This window comes from Magnolia sinica, chromosome 3, assembly GCF_029962835.1.
Source record: "Magnolia sinica isolate HGM2019 chromosome 3, MsV1, whole genome shotgun sequence".
NCBI lineage: Eukaryota > Viridiplantae > Streptophyta > Magnoliopsida > Magnoliales > Magnoliaceae > Magnolia > Magnolia sinica.
The window spans coordinates 30,606,103-30,622,293 of record NC_080575.1 but is presented as its reverse complement, the minus strand read 5'-3'; the positions used below and the strand labels follow the sequence as shown (position 1 = coordinate 30,622,293).

At 37.1% G+C, this 16,191-nt stretch overlaps 1 protein-coding gene across 3 annotated transcripts in view; it reads right to left on the bottom strand.

Moving 5' to 3' along the window:
* Positions 1-10,621: 10,621 nt before the first annotated feature.
* LOC131239771 (lysine--tRNA ligase, chloroplastic/mitochondrial) overlaps positions 10,622-16,191 on the bottom strand; it is a 128,017-nt gene continuing 122,447 nt past the window's right edge. The window contains exons 13-14 of one of the 3 annotated variants that reach the window (XM_058237635.1): positions 14,995-15,171; positions 10,622-11,066 (exon numbers count right to left, since the gene is read on the bottom strand). In XM_058237635.1, coding sequence (XP_058093618.1) covers positions 10,974-11,066; positions 14,995-15,171 — 270 coding nt within the window. In that variant the 3' untranslated portion in view covers positions 10,622-10,973. Of the gene's footprint in view, positions 11,067-14,994; positions 15,172-16,191 lie in introns of those variants that run through there. The other 2 variants (XM_058237637.1, XR_009168376.1) reach the window with 2 other exon arrangements.

The window sequence follows — 16,191 nt, the reverse complement described above, 5'->3', positions numbered from 1 at the left end:
ATTATCTTTCCAACAAGTATAAAATCATCTTGATCTAACTTGTAATGAGTGAGTTATAACAATTTTTGTAGGATCATATGAAGCTACAACTGAACACAAACATAAATGCGTCAGCTTCACGGGATCCCACGAAAACACTCATAACTCCCTCATTACAGTCTGGATTAGGCAATCTTATACTAGTTGAAAAGATAATTTAACGAATTTCAATTAAAATTAGAATGATCTTATTTAAACATTATTTGACTATTTAAAATTGGGCCTAAAGCCCATGATAGCATTTGCAAACCTCTGCTCTTATTTTCAACATCACTCAATCCCATGAAAATAGACACAAATCCCTTGTTACAAGTCAAATTGGGGTGATCTAGTGCTCATTGGAAAAATAATTCAATGAACTTTCAAATAGATTTAGAATCATCACATTTGAACACTATTTAATCATTCAAAAGTGGGTCCAAAGTCCACAATGGCATTTTCTCTTGTTTGAATTCATTTTTGACATTTCGCATTCCACGAAAATAGTCATAACTCCCTTGTTACAGGTTAGATCTAGGTGATCTTATACTCGTTAGAAATATAATTCAATGAACTTTCAAATAAATTTATAATCATCTCATTTAGAAATCATTTTATCATTAAAAAGTGAGCCTAAATTCTATAATAGTGTTCGCTCACATTTGTTCTTATTTCCAGCATTACACGATCTCATGAAAATGGTCATAACTCTCTTGTTATAGGTCAGATTAAGTTAACCTTGTGATCGTTGGAAAGAAATTCAATAAAATTTCAAATATATTTAGAATAATCTCATTTAGAGACCATTTGACTTTTACAAATTAACCCAAATTCTGGCCCACGTTCGTTCTCGTTTTCAGTATCATGTCATCCCACGAAAATGGTTATAATTTTCTCGTTACTAGTCAGATCGAGGTGATCTTATACTTATTGAAAAGATAATTCAATGAACTTTCAAATTACTTTAGAATCATCTTGTTTGGAGACCATTTGAGCTTTCAAAAAGTGGACCTAAATTCTTGTTTTTGTTTGCTCTCACCTCTAACATCATGCAATTCTACGAAAATAACCATAACTCCCTTGTTACTAGTCAAATTGGGGTGATCTTGGGCTTATGGGTATAATAATTCAACAAAATTTTAAACAACTTTTGCATTATCTTATTTGGAAACTATTTGACCTTTCAAAACTAGGCCCAAAATTCAACTCTTAGTAAAAGACCAATTTAAGCCTAATCTTTTAAAGAAATAAGAAGAAATCATTTTTAAAAGTAAAGTTTTTTTTATATCTCCTCTCCTTACGTTAGTTTCTTCCCAAGCTAACTCACCTAAGCATAATCATTATAGAAGGAAAAAAAAAACTCCTTTAAAAGTGAAATTTTTACTATCTTTTCTTTCCTTTTTATCTATTTCTTTGTAAAAAACAATTTATTTAAGTAGAATCTTTCGAAGAAAGAAGAACCTATTTTTTAAAAGTAGAATATTTATCGCATTTTTTTATCTCATTTTCTTTTCAAATAAGCTCATTTTAACATAATAAGTCAAAATAAAGAGAAGAACCTATTTTTCTAGAGTGGAAGGTTTTGTTGGAGAGAATAGTCGAAGAGTGTGAAAAATTACTATAGAGTAGCAGTAAGTATGAAAGATTACCGTAGAGTAGCGGTAGAAAAGGAGTTTACAAGAGATTAATTATAAAAGAAAGTACAGGAAATTGATAAAGGTCTATAGGAGCATTTTGGCCATGGAAAATTAATAATGATATTTTAGGTATAAGAAATAATAATTTGAAAATTGATGTTATATTTGAGCTCCTCAGAAAAACTTAGGTGCATTTGCATAAAAAGTCATGTTATAAAATCTACTCCAACCATGAGATGCCATGCCATAATTTAGACCAAGTGCCTAAAAGTCAAGACAATATGCAATTCATGTGGGCCGCACCAAGAGAAACACTTTAGAGGGTAAACGTTACCGTGTATACATTTTCATCACATAGTCCACCTAAATCACGAATGGACTGATTTTAGAGACGTAGACCTAAAATGGGGGTGACACATCAGTTAGTCGGGGTGGATTTTGCATGAGCATCACGGTGGGGTCCATTCGAGCCACTAACCATTTACCAGCATGAGTGGACCAACGAAGCAGTTAAGAAAAATAATGAATGATAGTAATTGAATTAATGAGATAGCTTTTTGAAAAACTTAGGAAAAGTAAATTTGATATTACTTAAGTACTTTTTTTATATAAAAATCTCTAAAGAATATTAAAATAGTGATATATGACTTATACTAGAAAAAAAAAAAAATACAAATAGCCAAGTGCATCTTGTGGAGGTTGCAAGTTCGAGTGGTCCATGTCGTGGGGCTGACTGAAAAGTCACTCTCTATCTTCGTAGTGGCCCATGTTGCTGAGCTGAGTGTTGTAGAGCCACGGGTTGGAATTTATGTGGACAGGAGAAAAATACCATATTCCCAATGGCATGCTTTTTCCGTGAAGCCTTTCAAGGTGTGAATCATTCCTACTCGGTAGCGTGGGCCCCCATCATTCCAGAGATATATTAATCAGGGCTGTCCATAGAGTGGGCCCCATCATGGATGGCTCATGCTTTAAAAATTGGGCGTGGTTTGCCTGATACGGGGTGTCGCAGGAAGTTCCTGCACTCATAAGCTAGGTGGGGCCCAGCGTGTTGTTCGTGAGAAATTCACTCCGTCCATCTGGTTTTTCAGATCATGTTAGGACGTGAGCTCAAAAATGAGGCAGATCCAGAACTCAAGTGGACCCCACGACAGGAAACAGTGAAGATTGAACGACTACCGTTGAAACATTTGTGGGGCCACGGAAGTTTTGGATATGGCTAATATTTCTGTTTTTTCCAGCAGTAGGAATAATCTTATGAACGGATTGGATGTCATATAAACATCACGGTGGACCCAGGGAGATTTCAACGGTAATCATTTCCCTACCAACATTTTCCTATCGTGCGGTCCAATTGAGTTTTTAATCTGCCTCATTTTTTAGATCATAGTATCACATGACCTGGAAAAACAGATGGACGGGGTGGATGTCACAGAAACATCAAGATGGGCCCCACCTAGCTTCTAAGCGCAGGAACTTCAGGCCACAGCCGCATCATAAAAAAAACAGACAGTTGATTTGGCTTTCGACTAGATAAATGCTTAGTACTCATACTTGCATCAGTTCAATTATACAGTTCAACCGATTGATCTGAACCGTCCATTAAGTCCAGAACACATTTTTCAGGCTACCATGAAACTCTCGTGATGACCAGATGATCCAATCCATCATTGATTTAGCTATATTCTCACTGACCATCCATTTTCTTAGCCATGGATGGGATGTCTACAATTTCCCAACAAAAGTAATTCTTTAGAATCCTAAGCAATCTAAGATGGTCTCTAACAAATAGATGGATCAAATTGTTAATTGGCCCTATTTTTATTGAAATGATCTTGACCGTCCATATTGAATATCAAACGGTTAATATTTGTCAGGTGGGTATAAGGCTTGCATTGTTGCTCATAAAATGTACGTTGGACCTAATGAACGATGTAGATTAATGCAATTAGGAGCACTGTAACTTATGTTACTCTGGAAGCACCGGATCATTTCTTTCTAGAAATCCTACCCATCACAAATCTCTAATTTTTAAAAGTCATTAAATATTTTAATTTTAAAAAGTCACTTTGACGGCAACCTGTTGGATGGACAGGATCATCCAATGTATATGTGTTTGGAAACATGTTGTATCCACAGTAGGGGCAACTTAGATGGACGGCCACAATTGATTGGTCAGCCTATCACTCTCCTTTTCTGAAGTCAAAGTCAAACAGATTCTCCACTAACCGACAAATGTGCTCTGATCGTTGCTAAAGTCCACTTGCTAAGATTGCCTTGTGGACTTTGAAACTCTACATTCCTTGCACATGGAGCCAGATGGGGTACTCCTCATCAGCTGATGTAGTCTCTAGGACTCATGGTTCGGTGATCCGATCCGTTTATCTGATGGACCCCACTGATGATAAGGGAACATCCAGAAATTTCCAGGATTGGTGAATCCTAACCTTTTAATATTTTTCCTTTCTTTAGTTGAGTGTGTAGAGTTGCTGTTTCGGTCCTCCAATCTGAAAATTTTAAGCTAATCCACAAGCATGGTGGGGAAATCATATCAATGGTTGGGATTATTAAACTCGGGTCAAACTTGTTACATTTGCTGACGAGGACTCCACATTTCCACCGTATTGGAATGAAAGTGACTTTTTTTCTTTTTAAACAATCTGAACGGTTACTCTACAATGTTGTATTGTAAGCTTTCTACAATACTTAGCGTGTGGGGCCCACCATGGTGTAGAGTATAAGTCCATCTGTCCATAAGGTTCACCCCTTTATTTTTACTTGTTATCTAAAAAAATCATAATAATTGAAAACACACGTGGCTCACACCATAGAAAATGTTAGGATGGGCACTCCCAATCATAGAACCTTCCAGATTATGTCTAACTCACACCATGCTTTTTATATGACATCCAATCCATTCAAAGGATTCTGCCCACCGTGATGAATGGATAATGCAAAAATTAGGCCCATTGAAAACTCACCTAGACCATGTAATGTGATTTTAGAAAATTTAGGCATGGTTTTACATGGTCTGGCCCACCTGGTGTGTTAGATTTTCTCTGGCTAATTGGATTCTTATTAGCACATTATACATTTGTACACATTAATTTTTAAAAAATAGTTATTTGAGTTTATATGTATAGATGTAATTGTTTCAGGTAATGCACGGATATACAATATATATTTAAGTTGACCATGACGATGAGATGAAGCCACTATTCATTATTTGTGAAAGGCTTGGTATGCTTCTCATATGCTTCTACATGACAAAGACCAATGTGCAAGTATGTATAATAATAGTAATGCATATATATATATATATATATATATATATATATATATATATATATATATAGAGAGAGAGAGAGAGAGAGAGAGAGAGAGAGAGAGTCATGCTCACTGTGCACTTATGCACGTGCGCACCTTTGCACGTGTGTCATGGGTGTCTAATCCAAATGATGCATGTGATGCGGAATCCCATGAAACCCAATGAACAAATTTTCACCATGATCTAAAATTCTAGTGGGCCCTAGGAAACAGAAACACAAATCAAGGGAGGAAGCTATTTCCATTTTTCATGGCCAACCAAAGTTTTAGATCAAAGTAAAAATTGGGCCTGAGGGGTTTCACGAGGTGCTGCTTCACATGAACGGTTCAGATTTTGGATCCACATCACGTATGATGGGTTCTAAAAAAAATTCGTATGCAATATGTACGAACTGGTTCGCAGGTGAGCGTTTCCGTGGATATAGTAATGCATATATATATATTAGGGAAAAGGTTCTAAGCCGTCGAGCTCATGGGAACTTCCCATGAAGTCGAGTTGTGTGGGCCCTACCGTGATGCGTGTCGAACATCTACCCCATCAATCAGATGTACCATTCCATGGTGGGCCTATGGCTTAAAAATAAATTCAATCTGTGACTTGTGTGGGCCACACCACATACAAAAGTTGATAGGGGTTACCCTCCATTAAAACATTCATAATCATTTGTTGGGCTCACCCAGATGTGGTTCACAAATCCAGCCCATCCATTATGTGTGTCCCCCTTGGATGAGGGGTTAGACCAAGTTTCAGACGCATCCAAATTCAGGTGGCCCCACCAAGTGCTTTTATATGTTTTAGGTATGTCTTCACATGATTTTAGATGGTATGGCCCACTTGAGTTCTGTATATGGCTTATTTTTGGGATATCCTATAATTTAAAGGGAACCCATCAAATGTATGGGGTAGATGTTCGACACGCATCACGGTGGGGCCCATACAGCTCGACCTCATGGGAAGTTCCCATGAGCTCGACAACATTGAACCTTTTCCATATGTGTGTGTGTGTGTGTGTGTGTAGGAATGCTCACCTGCGCACCTTTTTACATGAGCACCTATACGCCCCTTTGCACACATGTCATGGTCACAAAATTTGAATGGTCCACGTGATGCAACACCCCTTGAAACTCTATGGAGCCAAATTTCAGACTAATCCAAAACTCTAGTGCGCCATAGCAAAGAGAAATGCAAATCAAGGGAGTAAACTATTTCCTTTTGTCATGGTCCACCAAAGTTTCGCATCGGGCTGAAAATTGGGCTTGTGAGGTTTCAAGGGGTGCTGCATCAAGTGGACCATTTAGATTCTATGACCATGACACGTGTACAAAGGTGCTCACGTAAGAAGGTGTGCAAGTGAGCATTCATCTCTCTCTCTAGTGGGCCCAATTTTCAACGTGATCCAAAACTCTAGTGGGCCATAGCAAAGAGAAATGCAAATCAAGGAAGGAAACTATTTCCTTTTGTCATGGCCTTCCAGAGTTTTGCATCGGGCTGAAATTTGATCTTGTGAAGTTTTAAGGGGTGTCGCATCACGTCGGCCGTTTAGATTATGTGCCTATGACATGTGTACAAAGGTGGGCACGGGTGCTCATGTAAGAAGGTGCGTTGGTGTTCTCACGAGAACTCTTGAGAACTTTTTCACAACTCATCACACATGATGTGGGCGCAAAATTTGAATTGTCCCTCTGATGCAGCACCCCATAAAAACCTCAAGGCGTGACTTTTACCCTTATCCAAAACTTTTGTGGGCCATGGCAAAAGAGAGACAAATCAAGGGAGGAAACCATTTCCTTTTTCCATGGCCCACCAAAGTTTTGGATCAAAGTGAAAGTTGGGCCCTAGGGGTTTCATGGGATGCTGCATCACACAGACGGTTCAGATTTTGGGTCTACATCACGTGTGATGAGTTGTGAAAAAGTTCTCATAAGTTCTCGTAGAACTGGTGCATCGGTGAGCATATATATATATATATATATATATAATGTTTGCATTGATTTTGTGATGATCAGGATGAAATCTCATAGAGATTATCATGATAGACTTTATATCGAATTAAGATAGTGTAACCCTACATGTTATAGCAAAGCTAGATAATTGGTTGGCCTTTAATATACATTCTCAAGGCCATGTGCAAAGATTCAGCTAAGTTAGAAGCATGTTAAGAAAATGAGTAAATCAAAATTGGGCTAGAGAAACACCATATATGATCCTATGGTGCTTATAATGCACAAGAGACTTATCTAAGATGCCAATTTGAATGAACGGTCAAATTTTTATTGCAAACTATTTTTCAAATAATATTACTATATTAATGTTTTCAACAAATTTTGATAGATGAAATTTGTAAAAATAAACTTTGCATGATCTCAAAAGTAGATAAATGTGGATCACGATTGAAGCATTGGGATTTGTACATGTGCTGCGTCAACATATGTAATCAAGCATGCTTGATTAAGTGTAATCATATCAATAGTCTAAGGCAAGCAATTGGAGATTTGCATGAATTATTTCTAATCTAGTTATAGATTTGGTGTGACATCAGCTCCTATAAATGATTATAGTCGTAGTGGTCTAACACTAGATCTACTAGGTTGAGTTTTCTAATAGGGATGAGTGGGGTAATTTGGTACCCCATATTAACATCATAATAGAATATAAATCGGAGAATCTTTTAATTGAAACTTCTATAGAATGGAGATTTATAAATATATGTGTAGAGCTATTGTTTAAGATAATTATATTTCTTCTTTCTATCCCTAGTCTCACAGAAATCTCTTCTTTTTTCTAGAAATCCTAGTTCATCAAATCTTGAGATTCAACAGTATGTATAATGTTTCTCTCTCTCACGGATGAGAATCAATATCGCTGGTGGGTTATCCTTCATCTTCGTGTGTGTTTCTTGCAATGAAAAAGGTGATTGTAATTAAGCATTCAAGGTAATTCCATTTCTGAAAATGTGAAAATTGATAAAATTTTCACATTTACGCTTATACCTAAGTCTTTGATCGGCCCGATATTTTGGATTCAAGGAAAACATGAGGAGACCATGATGGATGGTTCAAATGTGAGCTCCACAAAACAAAGTGTAAATCAGCTACACGTGATCTAGGTATGGTATAACATATTCATCCTGATGTCTCAAGTAGAATTGCAGATGAAAAGAAAGAATGAGAGAGAAAAAAAAAAAAATGGACGAAAAAGGGAAAGAGAGAATTGGGAAATCTAGAAAAAGTGTTTTGGGTTCCATGTTCCAGGAACTCTTATCTAAAATTTTAAAAATACAAATAGGCTTCAAGCTCAGGTCCAAATTATAGTAATGACTCACACACACAGTAAAGCCCAAGGCCCAAACACTATATAAAAACCGTATGTTTCTACACTCCTTGAGTTAGAACATATATATTTTGTATGCACTACTTGTGTTTGTATTCCCACAGCCCGAGGCAATACATTATGAAGATGTTTGCCAATTAGAACTTCAATTGAACGTGGCTAGTGATAATTTATTCAGGCGTGACCTTTTTCTCCAATTAAGTGATAAATCACTTGAATATGCTTAGTTCTTTCATGGAAGATCAAATTATTAGCAATGTGAGCCACTTCCTTGCTGTCACAATAAAAAACCATATAACTTTTCAAACTATCTAAATTCTTGAAGAATAAATTTTACTAAAATCATTTCACAGACTCTGTGGCCCATGGCTCTGTATTCTACTTTAGCACTGTATCTAGCCACCACTTTTTACTTCTTACGTTTTTCAAGTAACCAAGTTTCTCCTAGCAGATGTATAATACCCAGATGTGTATCTTCTGTCTATCATATAGATCCAACCCAAAGAGTGTCTGCATATCCTTCTACCTGAAGGTAGCAATTGGATCTATATATCAACCTTCCTAATGCTCCTCTCAAATGCCGTAAGATATTAATTATAGCTTTCCAATGTCGAGTTTGTGGCTGATGCATAAACCTCTTCACGACTCCAACAACAAAAGATACATCAGGGTAAGTCATAATACTATGGATGAGCTTTCGCACTAGTTTGTGGTATCTTTCAGGGTCTTCAAACAATATGAACTTTCCCACTGGTTTGTGGTATCTTTCAGGGTCTTCAAACAATTCCCCGAAGTCGTCGAACAATTTACAATTTGGTTCCATTAGAGTGTTGCTTGGCTTACACCCCATCATTCCAATCCCTACAATACGGTCAAGAGCCAATTTACTTTGGCTAAGCATGATGCCACATATAGAATGTGACACTTCAATTCCAAGGAAATATCTTAGATGATGTAGATCCTTCGTTCAAAATTATTGTTGATTGTAGCTCTTAACTTCAGCAATGCCAGATGTATCGTTGCCTATGACTATAATGTCAACAACACACATTATCAAAATCGCAGTTCCTCTAGTGCTTTATGGTCCATATAGCATCGAGGGAATCCGATTGGCTGAATTTTTCAAGCCGTGCACACAGTGACCATTTCAAGACATCAATCCAACTTGACCAATGTCCAAGCTGCATTCTCCAATTTGAAAAATATGATAATAAAAAAATTGATGCAACTTAATTTGATCGATTTAAGAGATTTCCTTTGATAAGCTCTTTTTTCATGATTGTAATTATTATGTTTTGCTTCCTGAATATATTTTAGATAAATTGCGAATATGATAAATGGGAAGGGCCAATTCCTCTATGTCTTCATGTAAAAAGGCTCCATTTTCTTGTCGAATGGCCTCGACTTCACTTTTGCATTGTCTAAAGCATAGTTCCCTTGCATGGACTCAAATTGCACTCATCTGGTGTGTGTCCATGAATGGCAAATGAATTGCTAATGAAATGGAGCATCAATCAGACAACTACGAAATTAAATCCATGAAGTTTTCAAATTATAGGAGCCATATAAATTGGGGCCACAATATGGACGGTTTGATTTAAGTTGATATAGCACGCAACTTGCACCCTCCAACACAAGAATGGTACGGGAAACCTCCTTGTCCGACAGAATTTTTTTAAAAAAATTTATATTAATTTTAAAAAAAAAAAAATGAAAAGAAAAGAAAAGAAAGAAAGAAAAAAAGAAAAGTGGCACCTGCATTCACCATTTTATATACCTTCCCTTGCATTGCTCAGTGACAAGTTTCCGCACCTGCAATTCAGGTTGCTAAAAAGCCTTGGTCCAGACTGCTTTGTGCCAGGTTTGAGCTGAGTCTGGGGACTCATGGTTGTAGTTAGGCCTGGTATCTAGGCCCTTTTAACATATTGGCCAGACCTGAAATTGAATCAACCAATGCCCAGAGTAACCCACCCTGCCCATCCTGACTTAATGGTCAGTGGGCCCAGCCCAGCCAGTGTGAATGCAGTTTGTTAGCTCATGGACTGGGCTGGATCTGGACTCAGTTTGTTAGATCATGTGCAGGAGCCACAGTTAAAAGACTCGGCAGCTCAGACCAACTCGTTTGGTCTTGAGTCGAGTCAGGGCTGAACCTGAATCGGTCCAATTCCCCTTGGTTGGGACCTCAGGTGTGACTCAAGTTATCGAAATGGATCAGGTGCTACCGAGTCCAAATCGACTTGGACGTGTATGATACAGCTTAAAACCCAAAATAAGCTCGAACCAAGCTTTCTTTCTTTCCTTCTTTCAATTTTATTCCTATAAAGATTAGTCGGCCACCCCAGGGCATATAAATTACTCAAATAAACGGTTTCTGTTGGAGATAATACAAAATATGGCCCAAAAATGCATGGCCAGGCAGGGGCAAAAGGCGTAACAACATTTTTGTCTCTGTCTTCTACTTCATTACAGTAATTTCCTTCAAACAAAAACTCAATAAGAACGAGCAGAAATCAGCTTTCAAATCATATAATAACCTCCACAGAAGCAAAAGCTTCTATGACTTCAATAAAAGAACTCATCTTGAGGATGGTAGATAGAACAGTGGTCGAATATCAGAAGAATTCAGTGAAAGCATCATTACTTGTTTGATTCTGAACCAACTATTGTTGAATCTTGAGTACAGGGAAAGCAATAACATCTCGAATACTGGCAGAGTTCGTTAGAAGCATCACCAGCCGATCAATCCCCAAACCCTGTAATCATTTTGATCTCGATCAGCATGCAATTTATGAAAAACTACGAAAAACATTGCTCACAATACTTTTTTCTTCCTACGCTTGCTATGCCACGTGTGTATAGGCCATCCAACCAATACATCAGCACACGTGCAAGCTGGCGAACATGTCCAAGATCCCAGTCATTCATAAAGTGGGCCCAATAATAGTTAGCAAAACAGCATACAGCAAAAAATGTACAGGAAATGTGTGTTTAATTCGGTCTCAATCGATTAAAAAGACGGTCAAAGTTCAGTAAAAGAAACGGAAATGCCAAAAACTCAAAAAATGAAAATATCAGGTTTAAAACTGTTTGGTCTCAAAAAATTGAGTGAAAGAGCATACATGAGCATATATATATATATATTTCAATATATTATATACAAATAAGGTTAAAATAGAAAGCTTAATTCAAATAATTAGAATTTCTATAAGCAAAAATGTATATAGGTAACCATCCAGCAAAAAAAAAAAAAGTATATAGGTAACCAGATGGTCTTCTTTGACTCTCTCAAACCCTTCCTTTTCAAGTAATCCTCATATAAATCGATCCGTTCCTAGTTCCTACAAAAAAATTTCACCTTCTACTCAATTCATAAACTGGGCGGCGGCTAACAATCTCTATTTTCCAAATGGCCCCCAAAAGTTTTTGCTCTTTTTTTGAATCAAACACACTGTTTAACACTGTTTAATTTGGTTTGCCCCAAAAAGGGAGCTTTTTTTATTTATTTATATTTATTTATTTTAATTTCAAAATATACAGAAATTAAGTGTTTTATCAATTATACGAGTTTTTCCCCCCAAAAAATGTGGCATTAAAATGGAGTTCAGCTAAACATGGGCCTAACCATGTAGATACGCAGCACAGAAGTTAGACAAGACCACCCATCAAGTGAGCATTGTTTCATACACTGGCCCACCTGATGGGCAGGCTGGATGCATTTGTGGGCCAGAGCATCTATGCAGTCAATCCCATCAAATAGACAACTTGATGCATGTGCATATGTGATGGCGCACATCTGTGGGATTAGCAATCCCAGAAGCATGAATACCATATCTCTTTAGCCTTTACAAAAGCATGTTTTTCAAAGTTTGTAAAGTCAATGTCACTACATTTTAGTCTCCACTCAACATATCCTACTGTCAAAAGCAAGAACAAGAAAACTCTATGCATCCAAATTTCTATTTAGATGTCTTCTGCAGTATTACTGAAGAAAATTCTCTGCAACAAAATATAAATTGGTGCCTATGCTCATAGAGTTCTGTACGACCTGTATGGGAGTTTGGAAAGTATTTGGGTATAAAATACTTTCCAAGAAAATGAAAAAATTTCATCCCTGATTGGGAGTCTACCTTTTGCTGGAAAATATTTTCCAAGAAAGTATTCTCAAAAAGAAAAAAAAAAAAAAAAAAAAAGGGAAAAAAAAAGAACGTATTTTCATAGAAAAAGTCATTAAAAAAGATTCCCAGCTCTCCCCCTGTTTCAGAATATTGGCAAGTATAAACAGCTAGGAAGTGGGACCAGAGCACAAACCAGAAGCATGATTCAGATCTAGAACAGCGCCTGGTTAGAAGGCACGTGCAACCAAGGCCTCAGTTCTACAAATTTCTAAAACTCTAAATTCCAAAGCCTTCCTCCAAGGCATTAACCCCCCTTTGTGGTCTCATCAACCATCACCACACCATTGCAAACAAACATACAACAAGGGACCTCACCTTAGAGACTTAGCAGTTAATTCTTCTACAGCAAATGCAAAAAAGTAAAGGCTTAACACATACACCTAATGGGGAGACACAAATACCGGGAAAGCATCTATCTCACCACAAGCTGTTGTTTATGGGGGTGTTTGATTTTTCAAATCCTTGGTAAATACCCATAATGGGTCATTATTACTTCCAAGTTTCGAACACGTTTGCAACAAGATGGAATTCTTCCACCTCAAAAACTGATCCAGAAAGGGCCGACTTAAAATAGTGGCCCCACTATGACGTATGTGACTTATCCACGCCATCAATCTGTTTTACCAGAACATGTTAAGGCATTAACCCAAAACTGAAGCAGATCCAAAGCTCAAGTGGACCACACCACAGGAAACAGTGGTCCATGTAAAGTCCACTGTTGAAAGCTGTTTCATTCCTGGGCCCACATTGATGTTTATTTGTCATCTAACCCATTCATAAGGTCACACAAACATGGATAAAGGGAAAACACAAAAATCAGATTGATCCAAAACTTTTGAGACTTCCAAGAAGTTTTCAACAATAGGTGTTCAATTCCCATTGTTTCCTTTGGTGTGGTCCACTTGAGCTTTGGATCTTCCTCATTTTTGGCTCATTCCCTAAAATGAGCTGGTAGAAGGAATGAACGGCATGGATAAGCCACATACATCATGGTGGGCCCCACAGTTTGTACCCTCGGGTTTAGAGACGGATAAGTTTAAACAGCGCCCATCATCAGAACATTGGGAAGGCTGCAAGAATTACCAATGAAAATAATAATTACTTATTTACAGTGATTTATAGGGGAGGTTTAAAAATCAAACACCCCCTAAATGGAAAAACAAACAAATGTTAATGAAGTAGATATAAATCGAGATTTCTCCTTAAGAGGTTAATGAGTTCTTGATATTAGGGTCCACACATGCACCATCTGGCAATTACTTTCAAGAATGAATGCCCATGTTACACATGGCTATTCTATCTGAGCTTGTATAAGAAATTATACCCATGGAACTGTTATTTTCCACATTACTTAACAAAGGAATGGACACAGGCATACAGCACAAGGTATGGTTTGGCAAGACCATTGTTCAAAATATCAGTATCGCGTTACGTATCGCACCCTTGGGATATGGATACGTATCGATTGTATTGCATAATGTTTTGTTATTGTTGGAAACATGGGGAAACATTGGGAAATTGGTCGAATTTTTCAATGAAACTTTGGTTATTGTTAAAAAAGATATCAATACACACTTATAAATCAAAACATTACAAAAAACAAAGGCACATAATAGGTTTTCTTTGTATGGGGTCCTAATGTATGCATTGTCTAACTGAATTGATGCGAGTATATTCAAAGTCTATTCATATAATTTTAAAATGTAAGAAGACGTGTAGAAACACAAGCAATACATTCAAAAGCAAAAGAAGAATCACTAGATTAGGTTACATACATGTTTGATTTTATGTTTGGACATAAATATTGCAACTGATTTCCGAGATATTGAGAACTTTTGATTTTTTTTTTTCAATTTTCCGTAACTCGGCCCATCTCCTTCAAATCTCAAAGTCGAAGCTCCCAATTCATGATTTTTCATGCAAAACATGAAAAATCATGAATTTGTAACAATTTGACACTGATTTAACATGATTTACAGGAAAAAAATAAAAAATAAAAGATCGAAAATAGAGAATGCTTATCAGATCAAACATGTGGTATATATCCCACTAGTGTTTTTTGTATCGCACAGGTGGTATACAAGATATATCATGGGATATATCGGCAGATATCGCGATACTTAAAACACTGGGCAAGACCACATATTTAATATGCATGGACAACAAGTATAAATGCTAGGGATTTTATCTGCATGGTGAATATTCTGTACAGACTAGAGGGTAATGCGCCAAACAATCATAATCTTGAGCCTATATACCTTAAAATTCAACGAACAATGAAAGAAAGAAAGGCGCAAGCACATTACCTAGCCACACCAGAATATGCAACCATAACCAAATGGTATAAAAGCTTCAAGTTCGAACATAATTCACAGAAGAATTTGAGTTCAACACATTCAATTAGTAAGTATAACAAGAACACATTCGTTTGCAGTTCTGTCATTATAACATGCTCCATGAAGTAGTGTATGGCCAAAGCCAATACCATCAACAAGAATCATCTTACCATTCCTGAAGCCGGTGGCATTCCATACTCCAAAGCTGTTAGAAAGTCTTCATCCAAAGACACTTCATAGGAGCTGTCATCGCCTTTCTTTCCCTTTTCATTTGCTGAATCTGATGCTGGACTAGTGGTTGCTCTCTTATCATTGTGTTGTTTTATTTGCTCTTCCAGGCGTGCTCGCTGCAACATAAACACATGCAAGTTTGTTAACAGAGCCACTTCTAGAATATGCTCAATATTCATTTGGTTTATCCTCAAAAAGAGCGCAGTACTGGAAATCCAACTAATGGGTAAAACAGAACGCCATGATACTTTTAGTAAATACCAAAATGTTAAACTTATGATTCTGAAAAATAGAAAAGAAATAAGGATAAACAGTACATTCGACATAATAATCCGACCAAGCATGCTGTAACAGACATCAACAACAAAATGAACATTGATCCAAGGACAGCTAAGTATCTCACACCAATATATCACTGTAATGAGCTTGGTAGATAAGTGCATCTATAATTGTGACTTCTGTCACATAATATCATCAAATAGGTGTTGATTAAAAAACGTACCACAACAACAACAACAACAACAACAATAAAGGAAAAAGAAAGAAAAAGAGTTGGTATCCTTAACTGCAGATTGTGCGAAAGGGAGGAACTAGAATTGGATAATTGCTGATTCATGCAACAGAGAGATGGAAAAACAAGATAAAGCACAAGCTTACACATTTACATAGAGGATCACCTGCAAGGATCATGCAAGCAAATCTTCCAAAGAAGCTCTAGTAAGAGACAAGGAAAGCTATGAAACATGAGGGTGGAATTGCAGCTGGTGCAGTAGCTAATTGGGTGGTGTTAGAAGCGTATGTACAAGCTCGTAATGAGGGACATGATCTTGCCCATCAAGGTAATGAAATAATCCATGAAGCTAGCAAATGGAGCCCTGAACTAGCTGGGCGGGCCTTGGAAAGTTTTGATATAGGGAGGAATTCGCAGATCCTCCAGAAAGAGCTCCTAGGGCATTGAACCCAAATACATTACCCACAATGGAAATAAACATGTTATAACAGAACCTTCTTCAAAAAGGTCTATAGAGAAAGCTACATAAGCAATATATTGATTTCATCCCCAAAGGAAAAATGCTTATCAATGAGAAGAGGCCATGAGCTTCCACAGCAAGTAGAAGCGACATGAGGAGGCTCAT